This window comes from Numida meleagris, chromosome 6, assembly GCF_002078875.1.
Source record: "Numida meleagris isolate 19003 breed g44 Domestic line chromosome 6, NumMel1.0, whole genome shotgun sequence".
Lineage (NCBI taxonomy): Eukaryota > Metazoa > Chordata > Aves > Galliformes > Numididae > Numida > Numida meleagris.
Genome location: NC_034414.1, coordinates 9,454,534 through 9,476,816, shown reverse-complemented (window position 1 = coordinate 9,476,816; position 22,283 = coordinate 9,454,534). Strand labels below are relative to the sequence as shown.

General features: G+C 38.6%; 1 protein-coding gene across 1 annotated transcript in view; it reads left to right on the top strand.

Moving 5' to 3' along the window:
- Nucleotides 1-22,283, top strand: part of IPO7 (importin 7) — a 36,606-nt gene that overhangs the window by 463 nt on the left and 13,860 nt on the right. Inside the window, exons 2-13 of the mRNA XM_021402303.1 lie at nucleotides 8,831-8,912; nucleotides 10,564-10,717; nucleotides 11,043-11,201; nucleotides 13,375-13,531; nucleotides 14,123-14,212; nucleotides 14,607-14,701; nucleotides 14,800-14,884; nucleotides 18,454-18,588; nucleotides 19,077-19,176; nucleotides 20,203-20,279; nucleotides 20,644-20,760; nucleotides 22,075-22,164. Of these exons, the coding sequence (XP_021257978.1) occupies nucleotides 8,831-8,912; nucleotides 10,564-10,717; nucleotides 11,043-11,201; nucleotides 13,375-13,531; nucleotides 14,123-14,212; nucleotides 14,607-14,701; nucleotides 14,800-14,884; nucleotides 18,454-18,588; nucleotides 19,077-19,176; nucleotides 20,203-20,279; nucleotides 20,644-20,760; nucleotides 22,075-22,164 (1,341 nt within the window). The remainder of the gene's footprint in view (nucleotides 1-8,830; nucleotides 8,913-10,563; nucleotides 10,718-11,042; nucleotides 11,202-13,374; nucleotides 13,532-14,122; nucleotides 14,213-14,606; nucleotides 14,702-14,799; nucleotides 14,885-18,453; nucleotides 18,589-19,076; nucleotides 19,177-20,202; nucleotides 20,280-20,643; nucleotides 20,761-22,074; nucleotides 22,165-22,283) is intronic.

Here is a 22,283-nt window from a genome sequence, read left to right as displayed (position 1 = left end):
CGTCCCCGCACGTGGCAGCGGGGCTCGGGCCGGACCGGGCGGGGCTCCGAGCGGAGAGCGGGCGGCAGCGGGCCGTCTCCATTGTGCCTGTGCTCGGCAGGGGCCGGGGACCGCGCGGAGCGGGTCTCGCAGCGGGGCGCGGGCTCGGGGCCTGGGGCTGCCCGAGGGACCTGCGGGGGCAGCGGAAGGAGGCTTTCTCCCTTTGGAAGGCCGTGAGGGGAACGGGCGGCAGGAGCCCCGTCGCTCCGCGTTTAACTCACCCGGTGGGTGAGGGGCCCCGCGCTGAGGTTCACAGAAATCCTTCGGGCTCCGGCCCGGCAGCATGGCCGGGTGTGCTGAATGGGTGTAGCAGCAACACGTGCTCGGGAGACGTGCGGAGATAGATGATGGGGCTCCGGCCCAGCCCTGTCATCTGCTCGCACCACGCGGCTCTGTGCTGGGGCCTAACAGCTGGCAGGCCCTGCTTCCACAGGCCTGAGAAGACAGCTGCCTTCTTGTTTCACTTCACCTGGTAGGTGAAAACTTTATTGATGAAACCCAACCCGTGTGGCTTCCAGATATCTTGAAGAAAAGGTGCTCTGGTGATTGGCGTGGAGGGGAAGGTGGTAGCTGAAGGAGGAGGTGAGGGGTGAGCCTGCGTGGCAGCTCCCGTGGTGCTCTGAGCTGGGCCTTTCCACACACGTTTTCCTTTGTCGCCCTGGAGCAGACCTTAGGCCTACCAGGGTACATCCAGCACGGCCCGTGTTCAGTCAGCTTCAGTAAAACCGGCCCAGGCATTCTGCTGGCAGCAGGGAAACTTCCAAAAACTGGAAGTACAGCTTGTCATACTGTGAAAGCGTGTAACTACACCGAACTGCTAGAAGTTGTTCAATAAGCGAATGTTAGATACGTCTGAAATCCATAGCAGTAACACTACGTGGTGATTAGGTTTGTATTAAGTAGTTGGCTATCTCCTTCGTATGCTTCTGTAAAAAGTACTGTCAGTGGTTTTTATTTAAACCAAAGGTAAAAATAATGCGGCTGCTTATACATACAACAACGTATGTGAAATCGTCATCTGACTCCAAAATGCAATTTTTTAATTCTGTGCGTGTCAATATCTATATATAGTAACTTACTTCAAATCTATTCCAGCTATTTTCTGCAGGTACTGAGTTGCTGAACATGCAGGAAATTGTGTTCTCTGCCAGTGGGGTTCTTCAGCAAACGGCTAACTGTTACGTGAGGGGTTGTACTCAGCATCAGCTGGCTTCTGTTCGCATTTCTGAATCAAAACATGGTCTCTCATGCGCTACACCAGTATTAAACAGGAATAAAATCCATATACCTGTGCCCTTTCAAAAGCACCAGGCATCACTGAACCCTTGACTAAGAATTCTTTATTTGAAATTTAGCCTCACTGATCTTTCAGAGATTATTTGTGATAAAAAAATAAAAAACCAGCAAAAACTACTGCACCTGAAGTCTGCAAGCGTTGGTACATGCGTATGATTTTATTCACATTCACGGTCTTGTTTTTACGTGGAGTTATTGAAATCAGTTATGCATTTGCTTGCAGGATACTGCTCTGAATTTAACTGTTAGAGCAGCTGTGTTATCAGTTAATATTTGATTACAAATATGTCTTTGCTTTTCTGCTGAGGTGAAATCCTACAGCAGTGAATAATCTTCTTGCAGGTGGCTAGGGACAGAAGAACACTTCTATAATTTGTCTATTAATTGTCCTTGGTTGACCTTTTATTGTATCCTTATTTTGCCTGAAGTGTCTCTGTTGAGCTGAGGGGAGTTTTCAGTTGAATGATCATTTTACCTTATCAGAAAAGAATGAGCTTCAGCCAGTAACTGATACAGTTAAATATCTAGATCTGTCTGCATCGTACCCTATCAAGCAAGAGTTTCCACTGACTTGAGAAAGGGGCTGAGATGCGTGACTGTTGATTTGTCCAGACCTTGTTATTTTTCCTTTGACCTTGGCTAAGTCATGAATTCTTCTATTCTTCTTTCACTGCAGTTGGTGAAGTTATATTACCTGCGCTTAAAGTACAGTGAGGCATTTGAGTTGAGATGTGCTAAATGCAGACAGCTCAGGGTTCTCCATCTCTTTGGTTGTACTTTCTTTAATGAGATAAAAGAATGATACCACTAGCCCTTGTGTCCAGTGTATGACTTCCAGCTTCTCATGTAATTTCCAGCTAATGATGTGCTGTGAGGTGTTTGCATCTCCCTGTGCTGTCTTATAGAGGAGATAGAGTTTTACAAGGCCTTAAACCAGACTCTTCCAGTAAGCTACTGGAAAGCAGCAGGACTTCACTGCCTTTTGGAGCAGTCTTTGTACTGTGTGTATAAAGTGTTTCCCAGAAGTGATGATGAAAATAGATATTATTAACTATGCAGCTATGGAATGACCCCCTGAAAATTATGCACAGAGCTATTTCAGCTCTTAATATGAACATATTTATTAAAGTACTGTTGTTAGATAGGACTTTCCTTGCAGATTTCTCTGCGGTTTAACAGAATTGATCATATAACCGATCCGTATGTTTTGTGTTTGAGATTAACCCTGGTGAGGATGAGCTACTTTTCAGAAGAGCTATCCAACTTCTCCATCTAAGATATTTTATCATTTTGCTTTTTAAAGAAAAGATAACCACAATAACTCATAACGCTGTGTATGCCAAAGCTTAACAGTTTAAGGAAAATTTTACCCTGTTGTTCCACTGAAAAGTGCCTTTCAGAAGTTGTATTTACCCTTCTCCATGTTCTAATACAAGCGATGGTAATGAAAACTGCTTGAGCTTATGTACGTGTCACCATAGCATGCAATCGTTTTGACAAAGTATAGTGTGACCTCGTGTAGTGCCTTTCATTGCCTGCTCAGGAAATCCAAATGCCAGAATAATAGAATGAAGAAGTAAGATGATTGGACTCTAACTGTTGGGAACTTCGCAGTGAAGAGCTGTCCAAGGGAAAAAAGCAAGTTCCTTACTACATACCTTTCACTCGGGGATTTCAAAATACTGGCATGCTATGTCTCTGAATGCTTTGGGGTAGGTCTTTGTGGTGTTACTTTTCTTTTTTGACCTTGGAGGTATGACATGATCTTCATGTATAACACCTACGGCTATGTACCGTAGGGGATCTAAGACCAAGAACAGAGCACGAGTTTCCTGGCTCTGTCTGATTACCAAATCATGAGTACTTGTTTGAACTTCTTACTATGGCGTTTTCATGAAAGTACATGATTATCCTCTCCTATTTCCATTTCCCCTTTTTTTCCATTTTTATGTTCTGATATATGTTAGATGAGAGATGTTTTGTGAGAGGTTGCATTTAAGTTGTGTATGTAGAGGCTGGTCCAGCACCAGAAATCCCCTTGGGGGCAGTGAAGAATCGAGGGAATGTTGCTGTCACTAGGAAGCTGTTGGATGCTTGAATCATGCTAACTAGTGCGAGGCAGAATCCTAGCAGACAAGGGTGATTTGCTCCTTTCTCATGGCTTAGGAAATGGTTACCGTGTGTGCTTAGCTAACTTTTACTAAGAGCACATTTCCTTCTTCCTCTGAATAGAAGAGTAAATATATTTCAGAACTTGCAGACAGCATTCTGCTGAAATGAGCATCAAACATATTTGCCAGATTTGATGTGCATGTGTGTGTTGTTAGTGGACCTTAAACTTCATTTACATATGCATTACAGCTGCTTAAGAGGTGGTAAAACCAGCTTGCAAAAACATGAGGTCAGGATGACTTCCACACCTGCTGAGTTCTTAAAAAAGGATTGAAAGAGTGCTACAGATGAGTTTGCTGATTCAGCGTGGCCTTACAGTTCCTGACCTTACCTTTCTATAAAAAAAGCCAAGCTGTTTCATCTCCGTGTAATAGCTGTGTGCTCACCTAGCGCTGTTACAGTCTAGATAAAGAAAACTGCACGTAGACTCTTCAGAATTGAAACTGAGGAAATGTATTTAAATTGTGTTTTTTTTTAGCTCTTTTAAAAATAAATTATAGCTTTTATTTAAATGTGTGCTAATTTGAATAATTGTATTAATACAACCTAAGGTTCTAGTTCTGCAACATGTACTATATATTTTATTACCATTCTGATCTGCTTTTTTGCTGACAGCTAAGGAGGTGCTTCACAGAATGACAGAATTGTAGGGGTTGGAAGAGACCTCTGGAGATCATCATCAAGTGCAACTCCTGCTAAAGCAGGTTTCCTTCAGCAGGTTGCAAGGAAAGCACCCAGGCAGGTTTTGAATATCTCCAGAGAAGGAGTCTCTACAACCTCTCTGGGCAGCTTGTTCAGAGCTCCGCAGCCTTTGCTGTAAAGTAGTTTTAGCTCATGTTCAGATGGAACTGAAAGAAAGAAGTGTTCCAGTTTGTGCCCATTGCCCCTTGTTCTGTTGTCAGGCACCACTGAAAAGAGCCTGGCCCCATGCTCTTTGTCTCCCGCACTGCAGATGCTTGTAAGCATTGGTAAGATCCCCTCTCAGTCTTCTCTCCTCCAGACTGAACAGCCCCAGGTCTCAGCCTTTCCTCACAAGGAAGATGCTCCAGGCCCTTCATCATCTTTGTGGCCCTTTGCTGGACTCTCTCTGGGAGATCCCTGTCTTTCTTCAACTGGGGAGCCCAGAACGGGATACAGCACTTCAGCTGTGGCATCACCATGGCAGAGTAGAGGGGGAGAATTACCCTTCTCCTGCTGACTACGCTATTTTTCATGCTCCCCAGGATACCCCTGTCCTTCTTGGCCCCAGGGGCACACTGCTGGTTCATGGCCACCTGTTGTCCACCAGGACACCCAGGTCCTTTGCTGCAGAGCTCCTCTCCAGCCTCTGACCTCTACTGATGCATGCGGTTATTGCTCTCCAGGTGTAGGACTCTGACTCTGCAGATGCACTGGATATCTAAGAAGAATGTATGGATTCACCTGTGATTAGGCTTGTTGTTTTTAATCAGTTAATATCATGCATGCTTTGTGTAAAATATAAATAATAGTGCTATTAAAGAAGAATGTAACTGTCTTCAGTGGGTATCATTAGCGGGAAGAAGTGCCTTTGTGTATCACAATGAACTGTTGGTAGTTCTGCATGCCATCATCTGGTTTCTTTGTATTTGATATATGTTTCAGATTGAGGCTGGCATGACACCTCATAAGAAAATTGTTTTAGCGCGTGGCTAGCAAACCAACTTGGCTAGGAGAAATCTGCAGAGAAAGATGAACAAAGATTGTATGTTCTGGAATGCTGATATTAACAGACAGTGGTGCAACGTTTGTGGTCTGATAGAACGCATTCCTCAGCCAGTGAGGCTGCATAGCAGAGATTGCTCTTGGGAAAAGTCCCCAGATTCTTTGGCTCTTAGACTACAGAAAGTCATACCAGTGACACGGCACGTTGGAAGATTAGTAATGGGGGAGAACTTAGATGACTTTTTTTTTAATGCTGACTTGCATGTTGGGAAATAAACTTTATGACACAAACTTTTTTTTTTTTGCAATTATTGTAGTTCTCTTAATTTCATGTTTATAAAAGTAAAGGGTGCTTCTAAGCAAGGAGCATGAAGATAAAGGGAGAAGGTTTTACTTGCGTCAGAACTTCACTCAGAAGTTGTTTCTGTTCTCCATGCAATTGGAGTATACAGGAGAAGCCGTTGTGAAATAGTGGTTTTAGTTGTTGTGTTCTGGAGCCTGGGAAGGGCTCAGTAAACCGACACTAATTGTCAGTGCTGGTTGTTGGCTTTTTGTTCAACTGGTTTTTTAGCAATGGTGTCGGTGAAGGCGAACACAATGTCCTGAAGGCCAGCCATCTCTGCAGTATAAAAATACTAAAGATTAAAATAGCTGAAATGCATGTTTGTTCAGTATTCTTAGTGCCGTAGATAGAAAATCGGCACCTATGTGATGATTCTCAAATTAAGTTCAGTTGTTTTATCTGAATGCTAATGCTGAATGTTCTTTTTAATTAATAAAGCAAAACAAGGGAGCAAGCGAGGAATTCTGTGGTACCTAGGCTTTTATATGCCCGCTCAGTACCCACGTCCTTCCATGTAGCTGTACTTCTCCTCTCCACATTGCACTCTCCTCTTCTAGAGAGAAGTGTGTTTGTTTTGGTGGAGTGGGAAAGCGCATTGTAAAAAGATGGGAAATACTTTGTATAGAATGTGTAGCATTCATGGAGCTGTGCATGAATTTTGCTGTCACTGAATTAATTAATTGGGTGTTTCAAGTGAAAAGTTATTTTATATCGTTGTATTAAAATCACCAATTATTTCTAGCCTGAGTCCGTGCTTTGAACCAGTAAAACGGATGGAGAAGCACATCCCTATGATTGGTAGGTGTATGATGCCTGAAATGTTCATAAGGGAGATATCTGTAAGATTTTGGGAGACAAAGGTAATGGTATAAATGTTTTAGTTCTATCATCTCAAATTCTTTAATAGTTCAGAGGATGCAGTGAAAATGAAAGAGTGGTGAGGCATTGGCACGGGCTGCCCAGGGAAGTGGAGTCACCATCCCGGAGGTGCTCAAGGTCCGTGCAGATGTGGCACAGAGGGACGTGGGGATGGGCTGGCACTGGTCTAGATGGTGTTATTGGTGGTCTTTTCCAATCTTAATGGCTATGGGAAAACATACTGGTTGTACGTACTAATATAGTTCATATTTCTAGGAGCTTCTGTGGCTTGCTACAGTTACAGTCTCAGTTCTGATTTATTTTTTTAATATAGGAAGGATTATTTGGGATTACTTCAGTTAAATTTGAGTGCGTGGCAGTCTTGTTGTACGTTGCTGTCTATTTTAGTTGTTTTTTTTTCTGCTTTTAAGACACTTAACATTTCCTTATTCAATTTTTATTCTCATAAGATCTTTGTCATTTCTTAAGCAGCTTATTTTTTATTTTTATACTTTTAATTGAAATATCTCTTACAGTAGCTTTACTTCTATGTACAGTTACCATTTATCACAAGAAAATGAAAGGAATACTTTGTTTTCAGTACTTTAGGAGTAAATACTTCCCAAATTCCGAACATGAAATGCGTTAAATAATTTTCAATACTAAAAGGCAGTTAAATTTATCCTACTTATTGTAGAAGGACATCAGTTTTCACTTCAAGTTCATTTTGAGCAGCCTGTAATACAACCTTACTCATGGGTAACTTAAGAGTTGTTGAAACAGCAATCTTTCCTCAACAAGTTCTTGATAATGCATTTAAGTATGGAAGCACTCCCATTGACATCAGTATTGGGGGTATAATGGGATACTGTGCTGAATTAGGGTATGTGTTGCGGGAGAAGTGTCTATTAATGCCAGTTAAGAAAAAGAAGCTGAATGGTCCTGGAATTGTAGTAGAATTATTAGGTACAAGTAAATTTCACTTAAAAATAGTTGACTATTTACTTGATAGTCTAAAACATTTTTTTTTCATTTTGAAGCATATTTGCTTCATGAGGACTTCAGAGGTATCAGAGGGACTTGGGCCAGAAAGATGCGTGCTCAGATTGGTGTCCCTTCGTCCGAGTGCATCAAGGTGCCCTGCACAAATAAGCATTACAGCTGGACCAGATGCAAGCGTTGCTAATGTGAGCTTTCTGGAATCTGTAGATTTTTGGTGTACAACATTTTAGTATCTTCGGGCAAATCTTCAGTCAAATTAATCATTTAAAATCAGAATAAAGGATTAGAGGGGATGGAACAAGCTACACAAATCCAATTCTTGAGCAAATACATGAACAACTATCACATCCCTTTTCAACTTGCTTGTGCTAGAACATTTAGGAGATGTTTTATAGGGAAAATTAAGGTCAGAGACAAGAACCTGGTGTGATAGGAGTGAGCTGGGCAGTGTTACCTGTTTAGGAAGAATGCTGACATTTCTGTCAATGAGCTGTTGATTCTACTAAAGGAACAGAAAGGCAGTCCCTGATCGTCTCTTTTTCCTTATTATGTTTATTTGCTCTGCTGCAAATGAGACATTCTATTGTTTCTTTGTTTTGTTTTTATAAATAGGTACTGTAATTTTAATACTTTTCAGAGAACTAATTTATTTGCTTTGTGTTGGAAGTAAAAAGCTGAGTAATAAGTAGGTAAAAGTCTGCTTTCCGAAGGGTTTAAGAGGTAACGATACTTAAGTCTATACAGTTGTCTATGGTAGAATTGTTCCAAAGAGCACATGAACCAAGGTTGTCATGTTAGTGAAGATAAAGCAGATGCAGCTCCAGTCCGTTGATTCTTGATCTTGAAGAAAATGATGTTGTTTTCCAGTTGGAAATTTTTCGAAGAGTAGAATTTGACTCCGCTTAGGTCTCTGTTCTGCCAGTGTGCTGTTGTATGGTTGCACTAGCAGTTGCTGCAGCAGAGCAGTAGTGGTCAGTTGAAGCCATTTTTATCTAAAAGGTGGAGTATGACTTGGACACGCTTGTTTAAGTCTAGATGTGGTTTTAGAAACACGCTTGCTGTCTGTTGATTAGGTGATTGAATGAATTCATGCCTTGTTGAAGGTCGCTTGAAAATTGCTGCAGTTGTTTCTTTTCTGGATATTCAGATGTTTTTTCTGATACTCTGACTATAGAAAGCTGATTCCTGAGGCCTATTTAATGATTTCTTTGACTGTATTACCTGAAATGGTAGGACTCTTCGTCTACTGTGCTATCATCAGAATACAATGAGCATGACGTTTTGGAATGCTTTGTTTTGCTAGCTAACCATGAAACTAAGTTGTTGATATTCCATTGATAGCATTACATCACTATAAAAGCAAACAGGAGTACTCCAGAATGAAAACTTAAACTATGACATTGCTGGTTTTTTAACTTTATTTTTTGTATTTTACAGGCTCATAAGTCAGTGAACTTTGTTTCAACTTTGCTTCAGATCACTATGTCCGAGCAACTGGATTTACCAGTGAGACAGGCAGGCAAGTTTTCAAATCCTTTTATGTTGTTTCTGCTTTAATGGTATGCGTGCACAGCTACACACAGATACTGTTGAGGAATTCTAATGGTATTAATTTCAAACACCTGAAAGTTGGGAGTCATCAGAATTATGGTCGTCATAAACTGCTCCTGGCACCATACACTAGATTAGATGGGGAAGAGAAAGAGAATGTGTCTGACTCCTCAGCAATTGCTCCCGCTTTGTCTCTCTGGTCTTTGGGAAACTGTAAGATTTTGGGAGACAAAGGTAATGGTAACCAAGTGTACTGCTAGTACACTTGGCCCGGGCAGCTAATTTTACCTTCCACTAGTACACTAATGTTTCTGAACGTTATAAGTGAAAGAAAACAAATCATGTCCTTTGGAACCCAATTAATTTGCACAAGTCATCAGTAGAATTCAATTTTGAGCATTGAGAGTGCCAAATACCACCTTAAAGCTACTGGGATTACTTGATAAAGTTTCTGGTACAATTCTTCAGTGGTTTCAGACAGTTCAGGAAATGTGATCTTGATCACTTACTGGGATTTTCCAGGTAATAGACTATTCCAAGTTGTAGTGTAAGCCTAACTTGCATTTTTATCTTGATGCTTGGGGACAGCAAGCATTAAGATTATGTGTTAGGTTACTGCATAATGTGTGTGTGAAAAAAGGGGGAGGTTTGAAAACAACCTCTGAAAATTCAGCTTTGATATATCTAATTAAAAAATGAAGCGGTCCAGCAGAGAATGGAGACAACTCGTAGAGCGCATAGCTTACAGTGCATGTTTTGCAAAGCAATGAATGGTATGAGAAATCCCGCTGAGGACAGACTCAAGTCTGCATCATTTCAGTGATGCACATGTCTGTAGGTTGTTTTGGACCTTGCAGACCCTTTCAGAAACCATTTGATTCTGACTCTTCAGAAGGTGGATGTGGGGTTTGTAAAACGAATTTGCTTTATGGATTTGCATATAGAATTAGATTAATCTAACTTTGCTATTAGTTTGTAATTTGAGATTTCCTGTTGCGTTTGTCAGCCTGTTTCTTATCAAGTGCTGTAAACTATACTCAGCCAAATAAGCGGTTTGGTTTTGCTTGTCAAAGGGTAAAAGCTTGCATTTGTGCCAGTGGCCCAATAGCTACAAGGTGCAGTGGCCCGTAATCTTGGTATAAAGGAGCTCTTTTTCTCTTTAACATTCACACTTGTATTAGGGACCTAATCAGCTGGTTTTTTCTTCACTTGGAAAATACAGAGGATGTTTTAGATAGTCATTAGTATTAATTATATTTGATCTGTTTTAATGAAAATAGGGAGAAATTGTTGTAGAGGATTTTTTCAGTAGCTTATTGCAAAAGTGTTACGCAAACTTTTTATATGTAACAGAAGAAAAGTGTTTAGTATTTTCAAACGGATACGCATTATTTACAGTACTGAATACAAACATCACAATAAATAGGCGAAGAAATATCAACACAGCCAATTAATAGGTTAATAATTTGTATCTTTTATGCATTATGGTTCTCCTTGTTAGAAATGGTCAATGCGTTGGTCGTTATAATCAGTTTTGTTCTGAAATAGATCTATCTTGGCAAAATGCGTGTTCATTTGGTATTTTGGCTATGAGCTGGTTTTTTACTTTTGTCTGACAGGGGTTATCTACTTGAAAAATATGATAACCCAGTATTGGCCGGACCGTGAAACTGCACCAGGAGAGATTCCACCTTACTCCATCCCAGAAGAAGATAGACACTGTATTCGTGAAAATATTGTAGAAGCCATTATTCACTCTCCTGAGCTGATAAGGTATGCAGTTTTTACTTTTTTGAATTCATTATGGTTTCCGACTGTTTCTTGTTGTGTTTTTTTTTTCTTTTTACACAACTAAGATAACCTGAATGTTAAGCACGTGGAAACTTACTGGTACAAAATCCTTCACAATGAAAAAGTCAGACCCCTGTCACTTAATTTGATAATGTTCCTCAAATGAACACTATTAAACAAAGAGTGGAACCTAAACTTTCTATTTAAAAAAAAAAAAAAGCTTGAAATTTAGTCTTAAGCAGCGTTAGTTGTTTCAATGCCATGGGGATATTGTTAATTATTTAATCATTGTATACTTGATTTTCAGAGTACAACTTACTACTTGCATTCATCATATTATCAAGCATGACTATCCTAGTCGTTGGACTGCAGTTGTGGAGAAAATTGGGTTTTATCTTCAGTCTGACAACAGTGCTTGTTGGCTTGGGATTCTTCTATGTCTTTATCAACTTGTGAAAAACTACGAGTAAGTGGTGTTGGTTTTTTTTCTACCATATATGAGAGCAGAATGAATATACTTCTATCTCTTGTGTACCACATACATATTGCAGCAGTGTATAATTGCATGTGGGATTGAGCACAGGTTGATAGACCTCTAAATTAAGAGAAAATTCTTAAGGACTTAACATTCCGTTGCTGGCTCATATCTTGTCTACTAAGAAATTACAGAAAAACTGCTTCCATTAAAAAATTAAGACTGGAAGAAAGGATGCATGTTTAAAGTGCTGATTTGGTGGTAGTTATATTTGGGTTGAAATGCTACAGCAATATGTTTCGTAGCAGTTAGAAAGTCTGCTTCAAGTCATAACTTTTGGGGCAAGTGATTCTCTGTTCCCAGCAGTTTTAAACTTAAAAAATTGGTATTCTACCTATCAGTAGCAGTTAACATACAAAGGTGTCAAAGTGTGAAATCTGGAATGTTAGGAAATGTCAAAATGAATTGGCTTCAGTTTGATCCTCTTGTAAATTTTGAATGTCTTTGGCTCTGTATCTGGTCTTACACTCAGAGCTTTAAAGCTTGAGAAGTTAGGTGGAACTTTGCTGCTGCTCTTGGCCTGTAGAAGGCTGGTTTAAGAGACTGCAATCCTGAAGTCATGGAACAGTAGAAGTGTAACTGGTGGAATCCACAGTTTAATCTTTGAAAGCCATTATGTGCAGCATTACTCTACGTAGAATTCATGACATTAGGACATGTGGGTAATGGTTCCTTGCAAATCGTTTTCAAGAGAGCTGTAAACACCTTTGTGTGTAATTGCATCCCAGAGGTCTTTCTGTGAATGAAAATTGCAAGTCCTGATAAGAAAGCAAGCTTGCTCAACTTTGAAATTAAATATATTTCATTGAATGTGCAGCAGAAACCTATGAGATAAACATGAAGCATTGAGTGGTGGTAAATTATGACTGTAGTAGTCCTTGTGTAAGGAAAAATTTTGATATGAGCATAGTTGTTGCATGATTAAGGTAAAAGGTGTGTTCATAGTGCTAGCTGATCACAGGCTTTAATTGAGGCCAGCAACTATTCATACTTTGCTTTCTGGTGAAGTTAGCAAGGATTGGCTTTACAAATCATAGAAATGTGTAAAGCTATATTACTTGAACCAGTTTTCAGAGCTCGTTGTTCTGCTAGTAGTTTTTACAGCACATGCCATCTGGGAGTAAACTGGGCACACTTTATATTTCTGCAAATTGGTGCTGGTAAGAGGCTGAGCGTTGATTAATGTTTACTAGTAGTGAAAAGTCTACAAAAGATGCATCTTTAAAACAAAGAACAAACAGACAAAACCTTCCCACAAGAACCCAAGAGTATTAATTGCTTAAACAAAAAAAATCATGCTGTATATTCTTAGTGATTCTTTACTTTGTTCTTAATTATCACTGGTATGAGCTAGATGCTGTTTTGAAGAGTTAATGCTTGAATTAATAAGGACTTCCTCCTTAGCAAACTAAAAGTTGGAGGGAAGATTTAAAAATATGGCTTCATTTTCTTTCAGAAATGCTGAAATGTTTTGGAAAAGGGAATGGAGCTCTCCTTTCAGCATAGGCATGGAAACATCTGGGGCCCTATTTCAAGGGGTGCTGCGAGTCTGTCATGTGCCCTTTAAGCCTGCATTCAGATTGTTAGATGTGGGCAAATTAGATAGCAAGATGTGGAAGACCTTGCAGTTTGCATTCTTCAATGCTGGTGAAGTAATCCAGCTTTCGGAAATATTTTTAATGAAGTGTGAACCCTGATAGATGTACTTCGGGAATTTTACTGACTAGCCCAACATCTGCCGTTTTTGGCAATAAATATGTTCCTTTTGCTTGCACTTTCTCTAGTGCTCTGTTTCTCACTATAGTAATGATGTGGCAGAACGTGATTTAGTATTCAAAGTGTGTAAATTGACAGGAGTGCAGTACTAGCAGAGACATTATGCGGATATATAATGGAGTAACAAACTCCACTTGCTTTTTGGTTGTAATGTTGTTGGCTATAGCTTTACTCCAAGTTCTGTAGCAAGAAATGGTTAGGAATTTTTAACCACGCATTGTTCTGAACTGTAATATAACCTACTTGTATCTCCACTGGGGAAAGGTGGACTTATAGAATTCCAAAACTACCTGAAAGACCTGTAAAGATAGCTGTATTTTATCTTAAGGTACAAGAAACCAGAGGAGCGTAGTCCTTTGATAGCTGCAATGCAACATTTTCTACCAGTTCTGAAGGATAGTTTCATTCAGCTCTTGAGTGATCCATCTGATCAATCTGTCCTCATCCAGAAGCAAATCTTCAAAATATTTTATGCCCTTGTCCAGGTAAAAATAAATTTTGTGTATTCTTTTTGTAATCATTAATGTAAAGCATTTTTTTTCTTAAAGTAGACTGAAATATTAACAATATTAAATTAGTTGTGGCAAATGATTTAGATTTATTCAGCTGTGGTACTAATCACAAGATTTTTAGTATCATTAACTGTGCTATAAAATCAGTGCTATACTTTTTCCTGGTCTGGCATTAGACAGAAGCTTATGTATGCTCTCCCCTAAGCTGGAGTGTTTGCTCCAAAACTGCTGAAATTACTTTTCTAGTGACAGGTTGTAGAGGCCAGTCTACACAGAATTGCCAGTGCAAACGTCGTTAATAAGGAAACTGTTAACAACTGCTTCAGAAATCAGTGTAATATCTATTTAAGTGGTGCCTTAGTGCTTCATAAGCAAAATTGCAATGAAGACTTCTAGCACCGTTGAGGATATTGGGGGATACAGTCTAGATTGTATTAAGTTATTGTGTTTTTTTTAATGGAAGCTAGGTGTGGACATAGACTTGAAAGAGCTAAAATTCAAACTGTGAATGTAACATTATTTTCAAATTGCTTTACAATTCATTTTGTCTTCATTTTGAATAAGTACACGTTACCTTTGGAGTTGATAAATCAGCAAAATTTGACTGAATGGATAGAAATCCTGAAGACTGTTGTGGATAGAGATGTACCAGCTGTAAGTGTCTTTTGGCTATTATCTGTTTAATCTTAAATATTTTACATTTCTTTAATTTTTTAAAAGATACCGTTTCTGAGTGTTTTTCTCAATACATGCCAAGAAAATAATTTTAAATAGGATATTATGAACAGGCTAGACAAGCTTTGAAAATACGTAGCTTGTGCGGGAGTTCTGTTTTCAAATTATAGCATAATTTATTTTAGCTTCTTGTTTCAATAATTTGACCATTTAGGCAGTGTACATAATGAGAGTTATTTTTAGGTGTGCTGTACTTTATGCTCTTAAGTTAGAAGTGTGATATGCAAATTATAGTGTAAAAATTAAAGTGAAGTAAGATATGCTATGTGGTAGTCCAAAATGCATGTAATTCTAAAAAATTTTTTTCCTAAAGGAAACTCTTCAAGTTGATGAAGATGATAGACCTGAGTTGCCTTGGTGGAAGTGCAAGAAGTGGGCTTTGCATATCTTAGCTAGACTTTTTGAGAGGTAACTTATCTTCCGTCATAATTACTTTTAAGAACTCAACCAAATAAGTCAGTAATAGTGCTTCACACTTTAATTTGCATACTTGCTTCAAATTCTAGGTATGGAAGCCCTGGCAATGTTTCCAAGGAATACAATGAGTTTGCTGAAGTGTTCCTGAAGGCGTTTGCTGTTGGTGTTCAGCAAGTAAGAAATACTGAATGTGGGCAGAATTGGGTTTGGGCAGTATTGGAACCTGGCAGTTTAGAGTTTGTAACAGTTTCTTCCTTCTTGTTTCTTAGAACAAGTTTATAAAACACTTCAGAAGTTTTTCTAGAATCTGTATGCTTGTATTAGCTCAGAAATCTGTTGACTTGGAAGGGATTCGATTACAAATAGACTATGAAAAATCTGAGGGAGCTGAAGGTTTTATTTATTTCAGTGAGGAGAGGAACACTTTTTAGTTCAGTTTCCTAAGTATTTTTTTTATTTTTTCATTCCTGATGAAATTCTAATGATTTGCAGGACTTAATATTGAAGTAGTTTTCACTCTTTTACTATGGATGAATAGATACAAATGTATGTTGGGATTACAGATTGTTCAAGTATAAACTTGAAGCATACTGCTAATAATAATATCTTATAATTATTTCTCATTGACTGTTTATCTAGCCTATATTCTTTTCATGTGTATGTCACACCAAAAAAATCCAGCATTTTCTCTGGATAAACTTCTTTAAGCTTGACCAAAACAGGCTTGACCTACCCAGCTGGAATACCTTGATTCCCCATTGTGTTTGTGGTTATTTTGCTCAAGATGTTTTTCATGCTGAAAGACCCGATGAACGAGTACTAAACACTGGTTGAACTCTACTGCCTGGTTGTTCCTTTATATGCTTGTAGAATTTGTTCTCCCATTTTCCAAGAGCCTACATCCCACATCGTGCTTTTTCTCACTTCAACTCTTACACCTTTTCTTCTTCGTTGCTTTACATTTTTTTTTCTTTGTTGTATCTGAACGGTGGCAGGTAATTACTTAGACATGTTAAAAGAAACCTGAAATGTTTCTCCAGGAACAGTTTTTAAGTAGTGTGGCTGCAAAGACCATTTGTTGATTCTCAGTTTTGTCTTCATTTTCAAAGACTATTACCCATTTTTAAATTGAATATTGATGAACTTAGGCTTTCCAGTGTGTTGTTCTGTTAAACTGGAGAATCTTTTCTAAACTAATAATAAACAAACCAACCAACTTCAAATCCTTCTAAAAAAACTCAAATATACCAGCGAACTAGATCTTCTTGCATAAACCTCCACAAAGGAGATTGTACTACTATATATGAAGTTCTCCTTCACCAAAGTCCCAGGCTTATTCCTTTTGCTGAGAAGGAAGAACCTTTAGTTTATATTTTCTTACATACTTACAGAACTGCTGCTATGGTGTACCTGAGGCCACGGAGCCCATAGAGTACAGGTTACAGTAGTTCAGTATTTCATGTCAATAAGTTGATGGTCAAGTTTTGTTGCTTGTGTTGAACTTTATAAAGAAAGTCTATCTGTAGAAAGTTGTTTATTCTGTAAACTCACAATTTTCATTAGTTTTCTGAAAATAATTTATTTAAGGCATGAAATAGGGGAAATGGATACATGGTTTCCAACTTCAAGAGGGTAGATTTAGACTGGATATAAGGAAAGTCTTTTGCAGTGAGGGTGGTGAGGCACTGGAATAAGTTGTCCAGAGATGGAGTGGTTGCTCTGTCCCTGAAGACTTTCAAGGTCAGACTGGACCAGGCTCTGTGCAACCTGATCTAGCTGTGGGTGTCTCTGTTCTTTGCAAGGAAGTTGGACTAGATGGCCTTTAAATGTCTCTTCCAACTCTTAAGGATTCTGTGATTCTATATATAGGGAAAGTAAAATAGATCCCAGAGATGTTTAGATGTTCAGTCAGTTTTGATACTGCCTTGTTGAATTATTTTTTTAAACAATTAGCACTTCTTTTAGTTCTAATTTCAAGAAGCATGTTCGTTTTTACCACGTACAGATGGTTTACTGGTTTTGCACCTTGCAAACAATCACTATCACTTTAAGGTATTGTTTGCAGAGGGTCGTTTTCTCTTTTTAGTTTGCTCACAAGAGACAGAAGTATATCTTTGTGTTCTCTTATAATTCTTGAAGCAGCTTCAAGTCTCTCAGTACTTCCTCTCTTTTCGTTTCCTGTCCTAAAGCACTGTCTGATGCCACCAAGACCTTGTACCAAGGAGGTGAGGGTAACAACTGGTAATTCCTTTAAGTTAAGGAGGCTTTTATGCTTCTGCTCTATTCTGCACTTGTGCGGCTTCTCCTCAAGTACTGTGAGCAAGTTTCAGAACCACAATATAAGAACTTAAACCTATTAGAGAGTGTGCAAAGGAGACAATAAAGATAGTGAAGACTCTAGAGGGCAGGATGTATGAGGAGTGAATGGGGTCCCTTGGTTTGTTCAGCCCGGAGCAGAGAAGCTGAGGGGAGGCCTCATGGCAGCTGCAGATCCTCACAGTGAGAGGAGGGACAGCGCTGAGCTCTGCTCTCTGGTGACAGCGACAGGGCCTGAGGGAACGGCATGGAGCTGCCTCAGGGGAGGGGCAGGTGAGGGTTAGGGAAAGGGTCTTCACTAGAGGGTGGTGGGCATGGAACAGGCTGCCCAGGGCACCAAGCTGGAGTTCGAGGAACCATAACGTTTGGATTTTGGGTGGTTGTGTTTGGAGCTAAGAGTTGGACTCAGTGATCCTTTTGGTTCCTTCTGACTCAGTAGATTATGTGATACCAAACTTAGAGGACAGATAATGGATCTAGAGCACAAAACAATTCATGAAGCTATGAAATTCATGGTGAATGAATGAATATTCTTTAAACTTATTTGAGAAGCATCCTGTTTGGGAGAGAAATATCAGTGTTCACATAATTAACGTTATGAATGTAATCATTTACAGAAAAATGAGTATCATGTTCCCCGAATGTTTTGTTGATACTACAGATAAAGAGTTGTCTTTTAAGGTCTTTTAGTTTTGATTTTTTTTTCATGTTGTATGTGAAGCATTGAATGAAGGCTTGGAAATGAATCTGTTGGTGGTGCTGCTCTTGCAAATACAGTATTGCCGCTGATCTAAATTGGGCTGCAAGGGAAGATTTCATGCATTACCAGTAGCGAACTTCTCCAGTGAGCTAGAATTTAAATATCAGTAATGTTTCTTTGTCTATTTCATGTCATTATATGTGGAGAGCCATGGACTTAAGCAGATATCCCTGTGACTCATTTTGAGTTACTCTGCAGAAGAGTTGGAGATGAAGTAAAGGAAGACTGGTTCATCACTCTGCATACCCATGCATTCTTCATGCAGTGTCACTGTTGTAATGCAGCATATAGACATAGGACGGTAGACTGACAAGGTGCATTTTACTACTCCAGTGCTTAGGCATGAATTTCTGCCCCGAACGTTTGGCAAGATAGAGCAATAAACCTCGTAGCAAAAGGCTTCCTGAGCTGCGGTGATTCATTAGCATTAATGTTCTCTTTTTAGAAGATTGCACACTTAAAAGATACTCGGTACCCAATATGAGCTTCAAGTTGCTTTATAAAATCAACGGTGACATTTAGTAGATTAGTCAGTACCCATTTTAATCTGAGTAAACATTTAAGATGTGTTTTGAGAGATTCTTCTGTAGGATTGTGATGGGATTGTGTAGTTTGTCAAGTTAAATAGTGCTCAGTATAAGCTACTAATTAGATATGATTTTTCTAGGTGTTGCTGAAGGTGTTGTATCAATACAAGGAAAAACAGTACATGGCTCCCAGAGTTCTGCAGCAAACACTGAACTACATTAATCAAGGAGTGTCGCATGCAGTCACCTGGAAGAATTTGAAACCTCATATTCAAGTAAATCACTTTCTGGATTTAATGCTTACATGAGTCAGTAGTACATTAATCTGTAGTACAGCATCTCTGTCATTGCTAGAAATAAACTTTTGGGAACCTCTGCTGTAAATTACCTGAGAAAAGATTTTAAGCCTGTTTGATTTTTTTCTTGATGAATGAGCAAAGCTACCTAGTTGTTATTTTTTTGCTATGAATCTTTCATATTCTACCAATTGAAAGATTACATGGCTGTATAGCAACATAACAAATTTGGAGATGGTGAGAACTACTGGATTTATCACATTGTTTTGGATTACGTTGTATGGAGGTGATTCAAACTCTTTTAAGGCAGTACAGAAAATCCACTGCTTTCAAATAGTTTTAGAATGTTACCGTGTTGTATCAGGACTGAAGAGGAACAAAATCTGATTTCTGTTAAATGTAGGACAGAATATAGAAATTGATTTAATAGTGCTAGCTTGTTTTCAACTTTTTTTTTTTAATTGCAGGGGATTATCCAAGATGTGATTTTCCCACTGATGTGCTATACAGATGCTGATGAGGAGCTTTGGCAAGAAGATCCGTATGAATATATTCGCATGAAATTTGGTAAGAATTAGGAATTTCTTCACGTTAAAATTTAACTTCACATGAAGAGGTTTTTTTTTATTTGAAAGACTCAAGTCATCCCTGTTCTCATTTAAAAAAAAAAAATGCCCAAATGATACAAGTTTACGTAGTTAACTTTTAGATAGATTGGCCTCTATGACAGATTGGATGTTTTGGCAATGATACAATTGTTTCTGCACTTGTAAAATACCCGATTCTGACATTTACATTGTTTCTTTTGGAAAAGTCAAACAGTCCAGGTCTAGCTTACATTGTCCTAAGTTTAATGTTACTAAAAGATTACAATTTACATTAGTTACTATTTTAGGCTCTGGTGTTCTTATGATCTCCATGAATTTCAAATATGCCGTCCTTCAAAACAGAAGTACCATAATGGTAAATGAAATGGTATGAAGGAAGCCTCGCCTTCTAGACTTGTCTAGTTTTACCTTTTTTTGTGGTTTGCTACTTTGTGGAGTTTATTTATAAGCCATGGAAGAAAGAAGAAACTTCAAACTTTCTGAACAAGTTCTTCTTTCTTTCCTCTAGGATTTTTTATGTGGTTAGAACAAGAAATCCTTACAGTTTTGGAGATTTCTTGTCCCTTAGGGACATGTAAACAATACAGGTATCATACGTGGCTCTGATAATCCTTTTCTGCAGGGAAGTTAAAAAAAATGCATTTTTGGCTGAACCAGTTACGTGCCCTTGATGGTGCAGCACATAATATAAAGAAGCAGACAGTGATGTCTAGTTAAAAAAAAAAAAAAATTTATTCTAATAATGAGGAAAACTTAAAGTTTCAAATTAGATATGCAGAGTCAGTGATCATGAAAGATGTGAAAGATGCAACTGTTAGGAATGTCTAATTCACTGCTACTGTTGTCTGATCTTGAAACGTCTGTAATAAGAAAGCGTGATGAACCTCCTGAGAATTGTTTTGTTTTGTATGAACCGTTAGATAACATTAGTATAATTATTTACATCAAAGGACTAAAATTTATAGCTGTTCTGTTTATTTAATAGATGTATTTGAAGATTTCATTTCACCAACAACTGCTGCTCAGACGTTATTGTTTACATCATGTAGTAAAAGGAAAGAGGTAAGTTGTTCAAGAACTTTACTGAAACACAGTGCTATTTTGGTTTATGTTATAATCTGTATTTACTTGCTGAAAGAATTACTGAGAAGCTTTACTCTTCAGCTCTGTCACGTTGTAGTACAGTAAAATTTGCCATTTATCTCAAATTTATTTTGCACTGGTCTACTTGTAATTTATGTGTTTGTCGCTTCTCCGGGACCCATAGATCCAGAATGTTATGTATTACAACTGATGCATAAAACAGAATCAGAATTCCAGAGTTGGAGCGGACTATTAGACATTTGCACAATTGGAGCGTTTCAGAGCACTGAGAAGGGTATGTGCCATGACCGACTGAAATACTTGGTCTGTGTATTCTATCTAGGTCTTGCAGAAGACAATGGGCTTTTGCTATCAGATCCTTACGGAGCCAAATGCTGACCCTCGTAAGAAAGATGGTGCTTTACATATGATTGGTTCGTTAGCTGAAATTCTCCTAAAAGTAAGTGTAATAAACCTGGTGGTTCTTTTGTGTTTTTTAATTTTCATTCTCCTCCTTTTCCTTCTTTCAAGTAAGTCTTAAAAGAAGTGAGAATTACTGTTTGAGTTTTCAAGCTTTGGAATCACTGCCAGGCTTTTAAAAAATCGTTGAACTTAATTGTTTTGCTTTAACAGTTGTCTTTTTAATGGCTTGGGTTTTACTAGGTCTTGTTCAAGTTCAGATGACTTATTTTTAAGTTATTCTAAATTCTCTGCTTGTAGTAAGGATTGCTGTGCCACTTTCTGTGCTGTACTATTTAACTACAGTCCTTCATGGAAGAAAGGAGAACAATCCATCCAATGAAGGGCCAATGACTTAACAAGATTTTTCAGTGTAGAAGAGCATGAATAAAGTGAAATCAGTGAACTTTGTCAATTAGAATGGCACTGAATAAGAAACAGGTCTTTTATTTCTATTTTGGACCATGACTGAGAAGTTTCTCAGACCACTTTTGCTTTTGGTATCAGGGTAATATACCACCAAGCAAAAGCCTTTTCTTGCAATCCACAAATAACAGGAAAAAGAGTAAACAGTTTTGTCTGAAAATTACAAGTTGGTTCTATGTAAAGTTTGAGTAAAATCTAGGATTTGTGTTGCTTGATGTCTTTATTAAAGAGGAAAGTTAAGTGTGAGAGTTTGTCAACGGTTTACGGGCATTCGGCCCGGTTCCGTGATGAATGGGACGGGGGACCCACAGGCCCACGCCCCGGGAAAGGGGAAAAGGGAAAAAGGGTAAGGAGATGGGCCTAAGAGCAAAGAACAGCGGCAACAATCTGAGGAGAAACAAACTAATTTACTAAATAAGATACCGGAATGCAAAACAACACACTATAATACAATATAATTACAATTTGAGCTGATAAATCCAATACAGAGAGAGAGAATGTCCCAAAATCAAGGTAGGCCTTACTCTATTACCAACGATAAGACAGCTGGAGAGCGAGGTGCTGCCAGAACGAGAGACGGGCGGAAAAAGGGACAAGGTCTCGTGATCTGCAAGTTTTTATCTTTTCCCTCTGTCCGGAAATGGTAACAGAGGAGAAAAGTACCCTGGGAAATGTAGTAGTCCTTCTCTTCTGAGAACCAGGTACATTCACTACGTGATGTTATGATGTGGAATACCAATAACCGAAAATCATAAAACCATGACGGAGCTTTTTAAGCTCACACACCTATAGAAGTTTAGACTTCTTTATGTTCCGTTTTTATTGCGTTAGGAATACATTTTGGTGTGAAATTTTAAACTGATAGATGTTTCTGTTAATATTCCAACAGAAGAAGATATATAAAGATCAAATGGAATATATGTTGCAGAATCATGTGTTCCCTCTCTTCAGCAGTGAGCTGGGTTACATGAGAGCGCGGGTAAGAAAGCCTAAGATTTAATGTTAAGATTTACGTTTTTCCAAGAGTTCAGTTCAAGAGTTAAGGAATATTCCTTAAGGTACTTTTTCCTTTTACAGATGCATTTCTTTCTGTACCTA